This window comes from Syngnathus typhle, linkage group LG16 (genome assembly GCF_033458585.1).
Source record: "Syngnathus typhle isolate RoL2023-S1 ecotype Sweden linkage group LG16, RoL_Styp_1.0, whole genome shotgun sequence".
NCBI classification, from domain to species: domain Eukaryota; kingdom Metazoa; phylum Chordata; class Actinopteri; order Syngnathiformes; family Syngnathidae; genus Syngnathus; species Syngnathus typhle.
The window spans coordinates 9785161-9803354 of NC_083753.1; the positions used below are offsets into that span (position 1 = coordinate 9785161).

Consider the following 18194-nt stretch of genomic DNA (forward strand, 5'->3'; position numbering starts at 1 on the left):
GAGCCATATTGTGGGATTTTTTTTTGGTGCTTTTATTTTACTATTACACTCATGCATTGTTATTTTTCTACACCACTGTATATTTCATGTTGCATTTATAATTCACATCATACAACAGCATACAATAACTTGTGAAAAATGTTTCTCTTTACTGCACACAAACACTATTCATACATAATGTACACCTACATAGTCTCAAACCCAAGAGAAGTGGAGTGAAGACAAGCAAATGACAGATTTTAATATAGACTATACAATACAATGATTTTATCTCCCGAGTAAAATGGCATATTTTACTCTCACAGTACTGTAACAGGATTTATTTTATAAAAGGTTAAAAGGACATCCACCAATGGTACCCAACATAATGGGGAATATTTGTTTGGTTTTGCTGGGAGGTTCTGGTAACTGATATGAAGCCAAAGTGAAAGAAAAAAAATTCAAATGTTATTAGATTTAACGCCACGAATGACTCGGTGTAACTGGCATTTGAGTACTCAAAGTAATTGCTTGATGTGAAAAAGGAGACGAGAGCTTTTAAAACATGATGTAGGTCAGCAGCGCTGACGAGTCATAAAAGTTAAGGCCTTGGGTTTGAGTGAAGATGTTTTTCTTGAGGACAAAATTGCACTTTTGCTCGCTGAGATGAGCGCTTCTCTCTCTCCCTCACTTGAACATAGCGTTGAAAGATCGTCCGATAATAAGGCGGCGGATTTCACTCGTGCCCGCTCCGATTTCATACAGCTTTGCGTCCCGCAGGTAGCGTCCCATGGGGTAATCGTTGATGTACCCGTTCCCGCCTGGCGACACAACAGTGACAAGGATACAGTTGAAATTGCGAACCAATTAGGTTGGAATGTATTGCGCCCTCTGCTGGTTGTGTTAAGTAGTAAACTATCATACCTCCTTAGCATCATGACATAAGAAAGTTAAATCAAATAAATTCACCATGAACATGAACAAATTAGAAGATCAGGCGCATTACTTACTTTCATGCACGTGAAGACCCGCGATTTTCTTTTTGGTTTAATAAACATTTTATAATAACCCCTTTGTAGTCAGTCACCGCCAAAACCACTCCACACATAATTGTCCTTTCCCTTGAATGTCTGCTACTTGATTCCTTGATTGTTCATGAAAAAGGGTGAAAGAGGTCGTATGACTCACCCAAACACTGAATGCCGTCCAGCGCGACCTGGGTGGCGTTCTCGGCACAGTACAGAATGACTCCGGCACAATCCTGCAGTGGCAACACAAAGCAATAATTAAACGTTGCTGCCAGACTTGCAGAGCGCTAAAACGAATGTCAAAATCCAAACAAAAGGTTCAAAAAGAAGATTTGAGAGGCTCACCATGGCGCTGAAATGTCCTTTGTCACAGGCCCGGGCGACGTTGTACAAATATTGCCGGGAGGAGCTCAACCTGGTGTACATGTCAGCCATCTTGCCTTGCATCAGCTGTTTGAAAGACGAGCATTAGGTTCCTGTCACTTAAGGACGGATTCAAACAAATGAAGTACAAACCTGGAAGTGTCCAATCTTCTCGCCAAAAGCTTCTCTGACATGCAGGTAGGGAACCGCGGAATCCAAAACCGATTGCATGATTCTGAACACAAAGCGATTCCGTTAATTTCGAAACAAAAAGTCAGTCTGCATTAATCAATGTAGTACTGACCCGACAGGTCCAGCTGCAAGTACCAGCCTTTCCAAATCCAGACCGCTCATCATCACGTAAACTCCTTTGTTTAGTGGACCCAGGATGTTCTTCTCTAAAAAAAAAAAAAAAACATGCATAAGCAAGAACCTGAAACTGTGTATGCGCTGCTTGGACACGCACCTGGAACTTTGCAGTCCTCAAAGATCAGCTCACATGTGTTGGACCCCCTCATGCCCAATTTGTCCAGCTTTTGTGCTGTGGAGAAACCCGACATCCCCTACAGGACAGGACCACATGGACGTGTGAGGACCACCACATCATCGTCCATCAACAGCAACGGACGGAGCCACCTTCTCAACGATGAAAGCAGTGATGCCTCTTTGGTAGGCCTCCGGGTCCGTCTTGGCGTACACAATGAGGACGTCGGCATCTGGTCCGTTTGTAATCCAGAACTTGTTCCCATTCAGAACATAGTAGTCACCTGGGGAAAAATAACTAATGAGGCTAACATTGAAGCTATATGCAATTTATAAACAATTATCTTATTTCTACATGTACACAACATGATTGAGAATATTAAAAAGTGAGATAGTGTCTCACGCTTACCTTGCTTCTTCGCCTTGAGTTTCATGGACACGACATCCGAGCCAGCGTTGGGCTCACTCATGGCTAAGGCTCCCACATGCTCTCCTGTCAGTAACTGCAAATAAACCACAAATCTCAGATGACCATTAACTTTTTTCTCTTTGGCCATTTTTTTTAACCAGTATGCAGCCCAGGAACGAACCTTTGGCATGTACTTTTCTTTCTGCTTCTCGGTGGCGTGGCGCACCATCTGGTTGACGCACAGGTTGGAATGAGCGCCGTAGCTTAGAGCGATGGCCGCTGACACGCGAGAGAGTTCCTCCATTACGATGACGTGATCGAGGTAGCCCAGTCCAGTGCCTCCGTATTCCACTGAAAGACACACACAATTATTAAGAGTGAGAAAAACAATGAAGCTCCCTTTATGATCAGTTTTGTCAAAACTAATAAAAGGAGTTAAGGAAGACTATATGTACCTGGTGCGGTTATGCCTAGCAGCCCCATCTCTCCCATGTCTTTCCAGAATCCCTGGCAATACAACACGATAAACTCATCTCTCCAATATTCATGGACTCTAAAAGCAAGCACAGGAACTCACCCGCATCCCTGCAAATTCATTCTTCTTGTCGATCTCGTCAGCATGGGGCGCAAGTTTTTCGGCACAGAATTTACGAACACTTTGCCTGAGCTGTGCAAGACAAAAAAAAACACTCATTAAAAAATGATATAATAACAAAAACACAATATATAATATAGTAAAACAAAACTGATGTGCTAAAAAGAAGTAACAACATTTTGGAAATTTAGGGACACATAGAGGCATCTCTGATTAAAATGAGCAATTGATCAGTCATGCTCGCCTTTCATTAACAATGTTTTGGCTTGTTCTGCAACATTATGAGGAGTAGTTGCAGCACAGTTTTGCTAAAACATGCATTCTATCGCTGATGTGAAATAATTTTGAATCAGATGTTATACAATTCACACTAGAGTAACTACAATATTATATTGTAATTTTAGATGCCCTGCAGGGAGCAGTGCAAACTCCCACCCAATCAAATGCTAGTTATAAATTCCACCCACTTCTCTGCTCACAACTATAATCCATTTATATGGTGTCACCCTGCTGTATAAATGGATGCATGAACATCAGCGAAGCGACTGTAATTTAGTACTTTTCCCTTCTAAAACAAATGAGAAATAGCGATGTGCTAATTCGGCTATTCCCAAGGTTGTTTATTGTTTAGCTTTTAGCTGTTATGTCATCTTGTCACGCGGGCTGTCTCCTATTACCCAAAAAAAAACATCTGCCAAGACGTGAATATTCAAAAGTGGCTCATTCCCTGGAGCAAAACTATGATTTTGTTTTGCTAACTTGCCCTGTGTGGCTAACCTGGATCTGCTCGTCTGTCAGCCCGTTCACCACATCGTCCACCGGGATGGCAGCCCCAGCGCAACCTCGCCTCGCCAAGGCGGGCACGAACAGCTTGGAACCGAGGCGCAGAGAGCTTCTGACAGCAAACATGGTGTTCTTCTCAAACGTGTGATTGGAGTGAGAAGTGAGCGTGCCGGGGAGAGAACTTGAAGTGTTCTCGTGCAGGACACTGGAGGTCTCACTTTTGCAACAGAACGCGGTTTTTCTTCTACTATGCAAGGCTAACAGTGAGCACGTGCATCATCGCCACCTATAGGATGGAGTGGGCAAAAGGTGAAATTGTAGTTTTAAATTTGAATTCTTACTAATAATATTAATTATATGATTATTTGTTGATAGAGTGGATTATCCTTGTGTATGAATAAATCATCGATCTAGCTACATAATATGCAGCCATTATTTAATCCAGCCACCCCAGCAGTTATCAAGAGTCCTGCAATTTCTTGCATTTGTTTTTTCTGCGTCTCCCTAAAAAAAGTGGTTGAATGAAATTAAATTTATTTATCACAATAAAAAAACTATTAATTTAATGTAATTACTCAAACAATATTTTGAGCAATTAATAATGACATGTATTGCATACGTATTTTATTAAACTGTAATAACACCAAACTAAATCATTTGATCAAAATTAACCATTTTACATGTATGTACTGTATCATCTCGAATTTGTTATTTAGTTAGAGTTGTTTGCATTAATTTATTAGAGTACAAAATTATTACAACAAAACTTTTCTCACCCGTCCTGTAGTTTTTGACAGAGTGCGCAGGCGTGAGCCACGTGAACGCGCATCGCGCACCAGCTACAGCTCAGGGGCGACGATGCTTGGACAGAAGAAACGAGGAAGTCGTTTGGATCGTTTGAAATTCAACCAGCTTCTGCTATGACAGCCTCCACACAAGCTTAAAGCAGCGCGATCCTCGAAGGTCTTTTTGTCGTGCTCCGTCACGACGCATTCAATGTCGTCCAAAAGAACGTAGGAACTCCCACGACCTGGGGCTGACTCTTTTTTTGTTTGTTTGCACAAGTGAGAGTTGGGATGAACTCGCACAGTGAGTCGAGTGAATCGAGCCGGCGAGCGCATTCGGAAGAGTGATGGACGCATCCCGAGTACCGCAGGTGACCATCACCCCGGATGGGGGCGGCTTCTCGCGGGAGATGAAGCAGGAGGACTGGGAGGAAGGCGAAGCGGTGGACGGCAAGCTGTGTAGGAAGCTTTCCACCTCCTCCGTCTCCTCCACCGGCTCCTCTGCAGTGGAATCGGAGGATGACCTGCTTAGCGACAACGAGAATAAAAGTAAAGGCATCATCACTTTGGAGCCCCTGGTTGACACTGGAGAGGTGAGTCCACCAGATCAACAGTAGGAATTATGTATTGGTATTTTATAATGACTTAAATGCCTGTTGGATTTGTAAGTTGCAATTGTACTGGAGAGTTTTGTATTTTTTTAAATACGCCAGAAGCCGAGCAGCACTGTATTTGTTCTAAAGTGCATGGTAATAACACTTGTCTTATACTGTATATTGATTGTATGAGCTAATGATTGTATTAGTAGTTTTTTTTTTTTTTTTGCATTTTGTGTTTTTTTACCAGATGAAGTTTAAATTAGTTGAGGAAATTCAGTATTCATGGTCTCCCGTGAATAGTATCATTAGCAATATAGGAATAATGCATGTACTATAATTATATTAAAATAATGTCACTTGGTTAAATTTCAATTTGCACAAAAAATAATTTTAAAGATTAAAAATAAAAATGCCAGGTAGTTTATATTGTTGACAAGAATCCATGATTGTTAAAACAAAAGTGCAAATGAATTAAATGAGATCCTTGACCTACAGTCTTGCCATTGCTATGATGACCCCACACTACAGAGGACCTAATTGAAGTGGCTAAAGCCAGAATAATTGTGGCACATAAACAACAGTAAGCAAACAACATCCGCCCAAAGGATCTCATTCAGATAATAAACACGGGGCCAATTACACAGCGATAAAAGTCTGTTTGCCGGCTTGATTTTCAAGTGCCATAAAATGTCAATGTGAGTACTTCAGCAGAGCCATCATGTGGGAAATAAGCCACTTCTACATTTTGGAGTTTTTTTACCTCTATCTGCTCACGTATGTTTTGCCTTTTTGGAAATCATGACAATAACACACTGGGCAAAAGCCAGTATGACTGTTTCCCATTATAAAAGATAATCATGCGGCAATGTCATTAAGGCCGATGAAATTAGGTTCTTTCTACTTTGGCTTATCGAAGACTGTCATCACCTTAACGAGGCTGACGGTGAGCATAAACTGAAACGACTTTTGTTGACCTCAGGCCGGCTTTCAACAGGTGAACCACTTCATTATAATACGAACAGAACCCTGAACTTCTCACTTGACCCAGAGTCAACATACTAGGGATGTCAATATCGAATGTTTTTATAATCGATTATTCTATCCATTATTGCATCCATTGATCGAATAATCTGAAGCAATTTTATTTGCATTAAAGTGTATTACAAAAATTGTTTTTGTTTATTTGGTATTATTTAGTGACAAAAAAAATCTAAATAAACTAAATAATTGGCATTATTTAGTGATAAAACATTTTTAATAATATAATCAGTTCTAAAAATATTCAATGAGAGACAGCATAAATGAAAAAAACAGAAAGAAAAGTTCAGATGTAGAAGAGATATGTTTTTGTAAATTAACATAATTAACTTTGACTAGTTTGGGATTTGAATAGCTTTTATGTGGCATGAATACAATTTAAAATACAAATGAAAGTTTAGTGTGAAGCAGTCACTTTTAAAGTTTTTCGTCTGCGTCCCTCCTTAGGCACACATACTGCAGGTGCTAAGGGAGTGGCCGCAAGTTAAACAGAAGCCGAAGGTGGTTGTATGCATATGTTAATCTTCTTGGTTGAAGAATATTTTGTTCATAGAGCACAAGGAATTTCCAATTATTGCAAGGCAAAAGTGTGCTCTGCAGTGTTTCGTCTTGTTTACGTCAACCCTGTCACGGCTAAACTATTCTTCCACTTATTCTCCTCGCTTCTCCATAAAAGGTCCACGCTTGTCATTTTCTTTTAAACATACTCAATACAAATGACCTGTAAAGAGTGCGTATCCATCATTTTGGGATAAGCGAGTACCGATACCAAGTATCCGATACCAGCATAATTCTCGTGACCGTTTTACGATCCCGAACTAGAAATTAGCAGTTAGAATAGAAAAATCCAAAAAATCCAATTAACTAAGACAATTTAAATTTCTTTTTTCAACTGTATAAGTCGGTAAATACTGAAGAATTGCGTGATGGACAGTATTCACTGCCCTTCTTTTTGCAAATTTGACATCCAACAAGGCACCACGACATCACTCGCTTTCACATCACTATTAAGCCGCAGTCTTTCACAAGTTAAGCGCTCAAAAGAGACTCGTCATTTCTACCGCTTCCATGCTAATGAGTTTTTATAACCCCCTCAAAAGGTGTCAGCACACTTTGATATGGCAGGTATTAGTCACAACGTCTGCCCGTCTAGCACCTGCCTGTTCTTTTTTTTTTTTTTTTTTTTCCTTGAGAGTGTGCCTCTGCAGTCTGTACTCGCAGTATTGCCATGGGCAACCGTTTAGATTAGCTTTGCTTTGCCAACCTTGGTGTTCCACACGCCAGGCCCCCCCCCCCCCCCCCTCCCCTGCCAGAGAAAGCTGCAGTGCTGGTGGAAAAACATGCCAAACACACGTTACATAACAATTAATCATACAAAGGCAGAGTTGTAAATGAATGCTAAGTGGGTTTAAAAAATATGACACACCAGGAACTATAAAGTCATGATCGCTGTCATTATATAAACAAAATGACATCAATATTGATCTAGAAAAGGCAGAATGATTGAAACATTTTACATCTAGAAGAGTTATTTGTGTGTGTTTCATTTCCTCTTTCCATCACTTGACGTAGAATAACATGACGTCAGCCGGGATTGACCTTATCTGCCACAGCGTGTTGATCCTGTTTTTAAAGAAGTGCGATAATGTCACCGTTTCAATTTATAGAACATTTGGGTTCTAACCGCTTTTATGGCTGAGAAATAAAACTGGTAGTTCCCTCAATGTGTGAAGCGCCGCTGTATGTCTCTGTGAAATATGCAAGCTGTCACTTTGTTTTGTGTGTGTTTGTATATTTGCATGTGTGTTACGAGAAATAGAGGGAAGAGAAAGCAGCAGTGAAAAAGAGGAGCCCTTCAAACAAGCATGTCAAATACACATGCTGGACAAGAAAAGCAGAAACCATGTACTGCTGTCCTTTTTTTCATTTTTATACAAACAGTCCCGTGAGACAAGACAATAATTATCTCCCGAAAACCTTCGACAAGCTATGATTCTGCCATTATAAAGATAACTGCGTACTTAAGCATATACCCTCTGGTCCAAAAGTATTGGGACACCCATCTATTCATTTTCTGCATTTGATACAAAACATATTATTAAACTTATAAACTTATCTTATTGATCAAATTGTATCAGAACAATATTTTCAGTTTTTTTTGATTGATTGATTTTTTTTTTTTAGTTATTTTTTGTCAGCTTCACAATTGGCTCTTTTTTTTAAACTCGTAGATAGCTCTCTAGTTTTCATTACCATACATGATTGAAACAAAGTACATTACTTAACTATAAGTTACTTCTTTAGTTTCACAACACTTAGCATCTTGTGCATAATTTATATGTCGTTCTTTTTTTATGGCCGACAGGGTTCGCTTCACCATACATCATTCTTCTTATGCTTTGAAGCTATGGCGGCCATTTTAAGTGAACATGCAGTTCATACGTATGTCGAACTGGTGAACAGAGAGAGAAGGACTCTCCAAATGTTTTTGTACTTCTTCAATTATTGTTTGTTATTTTCTGACAAAAAAAGGAACCGGTCGTATTTAATATTTTCGTAATTATAATGTATCTGTTGAACAGAGCAAGCCATGGTGGAAGTTGAAGACCATCGTCCAGTGGCCCTTTAGCGCTGCCCATAGAAGAAAGCTGAACTGGGTGCAGTTGGCTGGTCATAAAGGTAAGGTAAGCCCACCTGACCCAAATCAGGGTCTTTCATAATCATAAAAACCAGTCTCAGTGAAGACCACACGTGTTATCTCAGGGAACTTCAAAGCGGCGGATGAGGGCAGCATTTTGAAGAAGTATTCTGAAAATGAGGTTCGGTGCTTTGAGAGGTTGAAAAGTGACACGCTGCTAGCGTTCGTACCCGCTTACCACGGCGTGGTGGAAAAAGACGGAGAGTCTTTCATCCACATGGCTGACCTGCTGGCAACCTTTGACCTTCCAAATGTCATGGACTGCAAGATGGGAGTGAGGTAAGCAGGATTTGACACGGAGAGCCGTGATAGTATTTACTACTTAAAGTAAAGTGCTCTAAAGGGGAACACCTTTAAACTTGACTTCCTGCCCACAGCGTTATGTGCATCTACGCACTAAATATACCCCTGTACTTCCCTTTTGTTCGACAATTTTTCATAATTAAAGTACCCGTCCACAAATTGTCACATTTGCATCACGTTCACACAATCGGGGTGTCCCTGGAGACTCCCCCCTTTGTTTGTTAACCGCACGCTTTCAAAACCGCTCGCTTGCATAAACACCGTTGAACGCTGCATGCTAGAGTTTCCTCTCCGTTCCCCTTTGCGGAGCAGAGGAAGTGCAGCTCGAAAATTGAAACCGAAAAGTCACATGTGCTTGTTTACAGCTACAATATCTCGGATGGAACAAGGCATTATGAGTTTTGTCAATAACACGCCTCCAATGTAAATAGCCTCTGCCATTTTGGACCGTCGCCTTATATGCCGACGGCGTGTAAATAAACTTCTCATGCTTGTAGAACCTACTTGGAGGAAGAACTGGTTCGAGCACGGGAGCGGCCCAAGTTGAGGGCGGACCTGTATAAGAAGATGGTGGAGGTGGACTGCCAAGGCCCGACCGCACAGGAACATTCTCAATGTGGCGTCACCAAACCTCGCTACATGCAGTGGAGGGAAAGCCTGAGCTCCAGCAACACTATGGGCTTCAGGATAGACGGCATCAAGGTATGCATGGAGGGTGGCAATACAGTCCCTTTTAATAACCTTGAGTTAAGCAGTGACAAAAATACTACGTCTAAAAAAAATAATACTTATTTGTACTTAAGTAAAAGGAACAAATCAGACAGTGAAATATAGCCTACAAGTACAAAATAAAAAAAAATAAAAAAAATAAATAGAGGCTCGGGGGGGAAACAATTTGAATTATATCATGTTGATAAAGATCTAGCTAGCTTTTTCTGACAGTGCGGTTTCCATTGTGTTCATCTTGACCTTATTATGTCTTTTCCTTGTGTTCAGAAAAGTGACGGGACATGTCGGACCGATTTCAAGAAAACCAGGTCGGAGCAAGATGTCATCGAAGCGTTCAAGGACTTTGTCGGCGGCAACGTCAACGTTATAGTATGTGGCAGCCAGCTGCTTTTCGATGTGTTTCTAGGGTTATCATCACATTTTTGGTCTTTGCTGTCACTGATACCTCTATGGTGTTGTCACTAAACACAGTTTTGCTCAAGTTAAATGAATGTCATGTATATTTATGTGCATGTCTTGATTTGTTTTCGCAACACAGAAGTCATACCTGAGCAGACTGACGGAGATCCAACAGGCTTTGAAAAGATCGGAATTCTTCAAGCAACATGAGGTGATACTGGTGATGATACTGAAAAAGACCATACGATCGGAAAAAAAAGTTTTGCTCTATTCATAATTAAATAATTGGTTAAGTGATTTATTGTTAATAATAACATGAATACATTCATTTTCTATAGGCACTTCATATTTTCCATTCATCCATATGATTTTTTTTTTTATACTGTTTAGGGTTTGGTCTCTTTACTCACATGTGGTTAACTGTGTTGTTTAGTTGTCCCTCTGTTTATTATTCCGCTGTGGAGCTGCACTGCGTCATACTGAGAGGTTTCATTTTTCCTCCTTCAGGTCATCGGCAGTTCTCTGCTTTTTATCCACGACCACACGGGCAACGCTCAGGTGTGGCTCATTGACTTTGGCAAGACCACCCAGTTGCCGGAGGGCCAAGTGTTGAAGCACGACGTTCCCTGGCGAGAGGGTAACAGAGAGGACGGATACCTTTTGGGCCTTCAGAACCTCATCGGCATCCTGGAGGCTGTGAGCAGTGAATGAGTCTGACTTGGACTGTGGGACATGCAAGTAGAGGAAAGGTCAACTGGCTGAAAATGAGCTATGGAAGTAGAATATGGTTGTTTTTTTTTATGTGGAAGTGAGCAGGTGTGCACACTGTGTGGACAAAACTAACATCGTGTTGAAAGTACATATCCAAAGGGAAGAAGAAGAAAAATTCAGATTCAGTTGATGTCAATTGCCGCGGAGGATACAGAGAAGTTGTCAGTGAGTAAACAAACTGACAGTTTCAGTTCAGCCTTCATAACATTATGTAAACATTTGCTATTAGTTAGAAAATGGAAAGAGATCATCTTCTAATTTTTCGAATGTAATAGTAACTTGACATTATGAACAAGACCTCAGTCAGTCACATGACCTCAACACTTTTTACAGACCTGTACAGTCTTAGCCAAATGCTTACATTTTGCAGCTATAGAATTTTTAATGAATATTTTTAGAGTTCCATTATATACTGAAAACTTTGATTGGAATGCACAGCAAGTTCTGTTGAGCCTTGTTGTTAATAAGTTGGACACGTTTTTGATGGATCTAGAAATACTTTTAAGTCATTAGCAAAGTGAACCAACCGCATATACAATTTAAAGCCGCAGTTAGTAAAAAGAGGCTGGAAATTATTTAGCTAGTATGCATGGTAACCACGTGACCGGGAGACTTAATGTAAACAAACGTTACGTCACTCGACGTCATTCTTCAAAGTTCATGTGAACATCACTACTTATTTTAACTTCAATTGCCCTCTCCAAATATTTGAACGTCACGCAGGCGCTCACTATAATTTACTGACAAACACGCTAGTCCATAAAATCCAAATTATTGCAGCAACCCTTCTAATAATTTGATAGGTTGACAAATACCAAAGTCTCCCAGACATTTAAACAATACCCGGATGTTATTGTGGCACTCACCCGACGAGTCTTCTGCGGTGCTGTAATGCAAGCAAAAAAGTTTAATGCGAAAAGTTGTTGCCTCGTGGTTCGTCCATGAAATGAAAAGGAGCATGTCCCAGATTAAACTTTTGCAACAAGCTCCAAAATCGTGCAAGACATTGTTCAATGCAATGAAGACTAATGAGCGTTTAAAACCGTTCAAAAACACCGCTCTGTGAAGCGAAGCCCATTCGTAACCAATGGGGAGCATTTTACCGGAAATCTCCTCCCACATTTGCGCCCAGAAATAAGATGGTAATATTTATTATAGTCATAATAATAATAAAAGGTAACGGATCTAATCCCAGAGGAAGAACCTGACAATTTTTTTCAAATGTAAACTAATCTAGTCAAATTGTTTATTTTATTTTATTTCCTTCAACACAACGCCACAATTTGACAAATAATTCTGAATATATTCATTTTGGCATATTGAAATGGCACAGACAAATGTATATGGAACTACAGCACAGAAAGAAATTCTGTTGATTTTTTATCTTTTCACAGTAAAACACTATTGTGGCATCTTAATGGGTTCCCTTGCATTTATTTTCTGCTTCTGGGGGTGGGTCCAGATGAATAATTATATACAATTACACACAACAAATACACACTAATGAGCTCAGTACTTTTGAGAACAATCTGCTTAGATGCAAGTGTGAAAGACAGTTCCTGTACATTGCATAGAATTCACACTAAATCTGAAATTAAATGTATAAAAATTGTTAGACAATGTGGATTTCGACACGCGCATATGGACAATCAGGCCAAATTTCATTTCTCATCCCTTCTGAATCACAAGAGAGCACAGGCCAGATTGCTTCCTTTTTTTTTTTAAAGATTAAAATTTATCCTGTGTGTCAGACTGATGATTCCTCACCGATCTGCATGGAAATCACATCATAAATATTAAACCTCTTTAATATTTACAATACCAAATCCTGTTGTGTTGTCCCCTGTCGGGTACTCCGTGATTGTGACGTCCAAGTTTGCTATTGTGTTATTGCTTGCTGGTTGTGTTGCGTGTTTTACGTCTCCCCCGAGCTGGACATGCCTTCAATAGTACGTTTAAAGCATACAAAAAGTACAACCCTTATACAACCCATACTGCAAAAATACAAAGATTTATAGGTGTAGATTATTATTGACTACAATCAACAAAAATATTCATAAACACTCAGCATGTGTGTGATAAAGCGCACACGAATGGAGCAGCTCGTTGTGTGTCACAGCTAAACACCTCCCCCTGCTGAGTAAAGGTGGCTACTACAACTCATGTGTCGTAATATCCAATGGCAGTGATTGACTACAAATAACAAGGCGATCGTTAGCGTAAGTAAAAAAATATATACAAATGTTAGTCCAGTGTATAGAAGCGAGTATAAAAATAGCTAATATTTCACAGCTGTCAGCATCCATATTGTTTTGAGTCAATATGCTAAAGCTAAACAACTTAACTACATGCTACACTGAGTCAACATAAATGAGTACAAACATCTTTCATTCAAGTGGAACTTCAGCATTTTTTTTCAAATATTTAGAATTTCTTGCTGGAGAGGCATTTAAAAAAAAAAAAAAAAAAAAAGATTGACTTGATGATAAGAGTTGAGAGATGGTCATATTTGGCCCAAAGTTTGCCCATCCTTGATTTAAACTCTAAGAGCCAGCAAGTTAGGTCGTTGCCATGACAACATTGCCAAAAAATGTGTCTGAATGGTCATGTTTATCCTCCTTTTAAAACCACCTCTGTATAAAAAAAGAAATACACATTATTGCAAACGTTATGAAATAAAATGTTTTTCACATGATTCCTTCAGAACAAATCCTGAAAACTCTTCCATGAAATCTGAATTTGTCTGTTTTTGTGGATGAAAAAAATTCCAACAAATGAAAATGCATCTTGGATTCTCATACTGCACACTGATCGCTCCACCGTCCAAATCACTGGTCATAGAAGCAAGTCCCAAAGCTTCCAGAAGATAAAAAAAAAAAAAAAAAAAAAAAAAAAAAAAAGGTTGAGACTATTTCAGCATTTTGGAGACAACAAGAAGCACACAATGAGGTCAACTCGAATATAACGTTGCTGTGGTCATATTATGTTACTTTTGCTCTATTGTCTTTTCTCTTTGTCTGTCCCCTCTCAAATGTCCAGTCATTGTTCTTCATCAAACATCCTTCATTTAAACAATAGTGTATCAAAGTCCTCCGTTCCACAGCAATTGTTCTGGCATAAAAAAAAAAGGCATACAGATCCATCACACTGCATACCAAGCAGCCAAAGAAATGAGTCCAGTTCTGAATCACAGTGCAGAGGAGTATGTAAGGGTCTCCTTCCAGCATTGTAATCATCAGAACCATTACACCAGCTCAAATCATTCACTACCTGGTGGGCACAGCGAGCACAGAGGATTTAAAAAAAAAATCAATTTTTTTTCTAGCACATTAGATTTTTCAGATATTTTCTTTTTTTTATTTATTCAAGTTATATCTATTAAATCTTGTCCAACACAAATTTGATCATGATTGCAATTTATAGCAATGACATTTCCAACCAAAAAATCCATCTGTTGCTGAACCTAGCTCCTAATTAAAATATATTACTAAATATTATTTATTGTAAGTAATAGAAAACCTGATGTGCGAGAAAAAAAATCAGCACAGAGAATTCATCTACAAAAATCTACTATTTTTTTTTTTACATAAGGAAAATCTGCTGCATGTTGACTCTCAGAACGGTGTGACACTCAAGTCCTCGGACAGAGAGAAGCCGGAGTCTCGGTCTCGTGTAGGCTTCTCAGCTTTGGTGTGTCTCCTCACGTCCTCGTGCCCGTAGCTGGCGTGGCGTTTGAGCAGCAGCTTGGGCATGCAGGAAGAGGATGACGTGTAGAGGCCCAGAGCCAACCCCAGGCCTGTCCCTGAGGACATGCTGGGGGCGGAGTTGGTGTTTTTGATGGCTTCTGGGGCTTTGGTGTGGACGACCAAGGGCAAGCTCTCTGCCTCGTAGTTTTGCTCGTCGTAGGCGTAATTGACATTTCCGCAGGGAAAACTCTGCAGCTTGGCCAGGTCAATGCCCGCCTTTGAGGGAGCGCTGCTGGTTTGGCTCTTATTGTGGGGCACATTCGGCGCGACTTGAGGCTGGCAGGAAGGGCAGAGGGCGGCAGATTTGAGATGAGAGCAGTTGGAGGTCTCACAGAGCGCCCGGTTGCACTCTAAGGATGATTGAGGAGGACTTGAGAGTGGCACGGACTGAGTGTGAGCCAAGGTCTTCTTGCCCTTGAAGCTTTCCAAGACCCAAGAGCCGTAAGTCGGGTTCCACAAATTCTTCGTTTTGTTCTTCAGCCGTTGGCTCCCCACACACGCGCTGTTCGTGGAGCAAGGTTGGCGCGAGGGAGGCTCGGGGTGCAGCCAGAGGCCCGCGGTGCGCACGACGGCCGCCGGAGCCGCCTCGGTTTTATGGAGATCCGGGAGCACCTCCTGACAGGGTGTCGCCTTGTGCTGGGGCACACAAGGTTTGGCGGGCGGCGGCGGAAGAACCGAGGGCGCCAAGATCAATGGGGACGTGGGGGCTAAAGAGACGGGGAGAGGAGCAAAGCTGGTGGGCGTGTGGTCGGAAGGGCGGATCACCGCGGCGCCGTCGTCATCGGTGGTTGGCCGATATTCCACTGGGAGAGGCGTGTTGATCACATCCGGATCCTGATGTAATAACAATCAAATGAATAATTTTCCACAAACTGATTGACATGACCAGGTGTACCTAATGAAGTGACATGAATTGTACCTGAGTGCAGTAGTTGATTCTCTCAAGTATTGTGGAGAAGTTGGGCCGATGCTCAGGACAATGCTGCCAGCACTGGGTCATGATCCGATAACTAAAAACATAAACAACTATGAATTTAATCTGTGATTTCAAAGTTTGCTATTCAGCCTGTTTGCTGTGTTCTAAGCACTCACACTGGACCCGGGCAGCCCTCCGGGGGGTCCATCCGACCTCCGCTGGTAACAAACTCCAGCACCTCCTGGTTGGTTTTACAAGGGTATGGCATGTAGCCCAGAGAGAGGATCTCCCACAGCAGTACTCCAAACGACCTGTAGGGGGAGACACTATGATTGAGTCCACAAGTTCTCAACTTTATTTATTGAGCACCTCAAAAAGCCAGATATGAGGTAACTCAAACCATTTGTATCTCAAATCATCTTATTTGGTTCTGGTGCACCCACCGTGGCCACAAGGGGGCAATATAGAGTTATTCGTATAGCGAATTGTTTTGGTTGTTTTAAATATATGATGTGTAATTTATCTTGATTTAATATTTAAATTCACCCAAGGAATCCTACCCATAACTACTTGGATATACAAATAAATGAGAGAATGCCTGGTATTTGCATTTGGTGATGCTTTTATGAACCATATACAAACTATTATGTGTAGAGTATGTAAGTGATTCCTTCATGATTGAAAATGATTTTATTTATTCATTCCAGACCACAGGTGTAAAACTGATTTTCATCACGGGCGAAATCTTGGTAATGGTTTCCCTTAAGCATAAAAAAAAAAAAAAACATCTGTCTCCTCTAAGTATGTTTCCCTGCTAAAAGTCTAAGCAGCTGTTGGGGATTCAAGCTGAGCATGGATTGAATGTTAAATACTTTCTTATGGCAATCAAGACTGAGCCTTATTTATAAAAAAAAAAAAACCATGCAGCTATCCATTTGCTCCTTTGTTCAGACAATAATAAACCTACTGTTCAATTCATACACTTTTGTGTCTAAACTAAGCATTGTGTGCGACAGTTCTTGCGTTAAATTTGAGTGGATTGTGCAAATGTTGGCCATCTACATTTTATGCAGGTAACTTATTGTTATTTGTAGATGTTTCTTTAAAAAAAAAAACACACACATATACACACCCTGAAAGTTGTGTCCATATGGTTGTGGTTCAATTTTCCCCCCTCAAGCAACACTCGCCCCCTTCCGAAGGAGCCTCTTGTAGATGTGATTTATTGGAAGATGTCAGACATTCGCTTTCATGATGACGACGCTTTTATTTTTATGGAGCAACATCTGGTTTGTATTCATTACAACATGTTCCCATAGGATTGCATCCTTTTTTATAGCTATATCAAATGAATGTGTTTTTGATAAACGTGTGCATACTGCATCGATGAACAAGACATCGACCTCCATTTACAAACGATGACAACCACCGTTTTCCCTTGTATTCGATCTTATTTGTTTGTGCAGGTGTACCTAATGTTGTGTCCGGTTGGTGAATATTCCAGGGTGTGTGTGTGTGTTCACCATGTATCAGTCTTGCAAGTGAAGATTCCTTCCATGAAAGCCTCGGGCGGCATCCACTTGACCGGCAGCATGGCACGACCACCTTTCCTGTAGTAGCTGGCTCTGGTCATTGCAAAAACGAGAAATAATCAAGAAAAAGTTGATATCCTGCAGTATGTCAGAGTGATTTTTCTCAATCCAGATCATGTAACTCACCATGTTTACCACGTGACTTGTTCATTTTCCATTTTTTTAGGACTTTTAGGTTGCTATGTTTACACTTGTAAACTTAGTTTCCATAATACATGGAAGTTAATGTACTGTGAAACAAAATATTGCATAATGATTTTTATCTGTGTCCTGTTTCGTCATTTTTATTATTAGAACTTATTAACATGATTGGTGTTTTCACAAAAAGACAATTAATTACAAACATGCGGTCTAATTCTAGGAAATTTTAGAAAAAACATTAAATCGAAGTGTGAATCGAATTTTACAACTTTATAAATATGCTATTGCATTAGCACGTTAGCATACAAACCTGTAAATGTCTCTGGCCATGCCAAAGTCTCCAATCTTGGCCACCCTTTCAGGTCCAGGGCATGTAAGAAGGCAATTTCTAGCAGCAATATCTCTGCAAGAATAAATTAATGACAACATATAAGTTGTTATCAATAATTGCTAACAAACAGCAAATCACTACCTGTGTATGAAGTGATTCTCCTCCAAGTAGCGGCAACCTCGTGCAATGTCCCTGGCCATCTGCAACAACTCGTGCATGCTGAGTGAAGCCGCTTGGCCCTGAAAATGACACGGCTCACGTAAAGAAAACAACGCAACGGGTTTAACGTGAAGTGTGTGTGAGAAGACATACACGTTGAGGTCTGTTCTGCCTCAAGAAGCTCTTCATATCTCCTCCGGTCATCAGTTCCAGCAGGATGAAACGTGGCAGGTTGTTGAGACTAACGCCCATGCAGTGGACGATGTTCTCGTGGTTGAACTTGCTGCGGGAAAACGGTCACGCACATTCTGGTGCTCAGTTTGCCAATAAGTACAAAAGCCACTATT

At 40.6% G+C, this 18194-nt stretch overlaps 3 protein-coding genes across 5 annotated transcripts in view; 1 reads left to right on the forward strand and 2 right to left on the reverse strand.

Annotated features, from left to right (window-relative positions):
• Window positions 1-8: 8 nt before the first annotated feature.
• On the reverse strand, window positions 9-4556 carry ivd (isovaleryl-CoA dehydrogenase). The gene is made up of 13 exons (XM_061300800.1): window positions 4417-4556; window positions 3635-3926; window positions 2840-2929; window positions 2718-2769; window positions 2444-2613; window positions 2263-2356; window positions 2007-2137; window positions 1837-1933; window positions 1675-1768; window positions 1524-1605; window positions 1353-1457; window positions 1168-1240; window positions 9-800 (listed from the first exon to the last, which is right to left on the reverse strand). The coding sequence occupies exons 2-13, from the start codon at window positions 3764-3766 to the stop codon at window positions 667-669; spliced, it is 1254 nt and encodes a 417-aa protein (XP_061156784.1). The 5' UTR covers window positions 3767-3926; window positions 4417-4556; the 3' UTR covers window positions 9-666.
• On the forward strand, window positions 4473-12380 carry itpka (inositol-trisphosphate 3-kinase A). The gene is made up of 8 exons (XM_061300801.1): window positions 4473-4603; window positions 4706-5018; window positions 8645-8741; window positions 8826-9039; window positions 9561-9765; window positions 10060-10161; window positions 10331-10402; window positions 10699-12380. The coding sequence occupies exons 2-8, from the start codon at window positions 4773-4775 to the stop codon at window positions 10900-10902; spliced, it is 1140 nt and encodes a 379-aa protein (XP_061156785.1). The 5' UTR covers window positions 4473-4603; window positions 4706-4772; the 3' UTR covers window positions 10903-12380.
• Window positions 12377-18194, reverse strand: part of ltk (leukocyte receptor tyrosine kinase) — a 27201-nt gene continuing 21383 nt past the window's right edge. For all 3 annotated transcript variants that reach the window (XM_061300797.1, XM_061300796.1, XM_061300798.1), the window contains exons 23-29: window positions 18001-18130; window positions 17830-17927; window positions 17668-17760; window positions 17148-17249; window positions 15801-15935; window positions 15628-15718; window positions 12377-15542 (exon numbers count right to left, since the gene is read on the reverse strand). In XM_061300797.1, the coding sequence (XP_061156781.1) occupies window positions 14577-15542; window positions 15628-15718; window positions 15801-15935; window positions 17148-17249; window positions 17668-17760; window positions 17830-17927; window positions 18001-18130 (1615 nt within the window). In that variant the 3' untranslated portion in view covers window positions 12377-14576. The remainder of the gene's footprint in view (window positions 15543-15627; window positions 15719-15800; window positions 15936-17147; window positions 17250-17667; window positions 17761-17829; window positions 17928-18000; window positions 18131-18194) is intronic.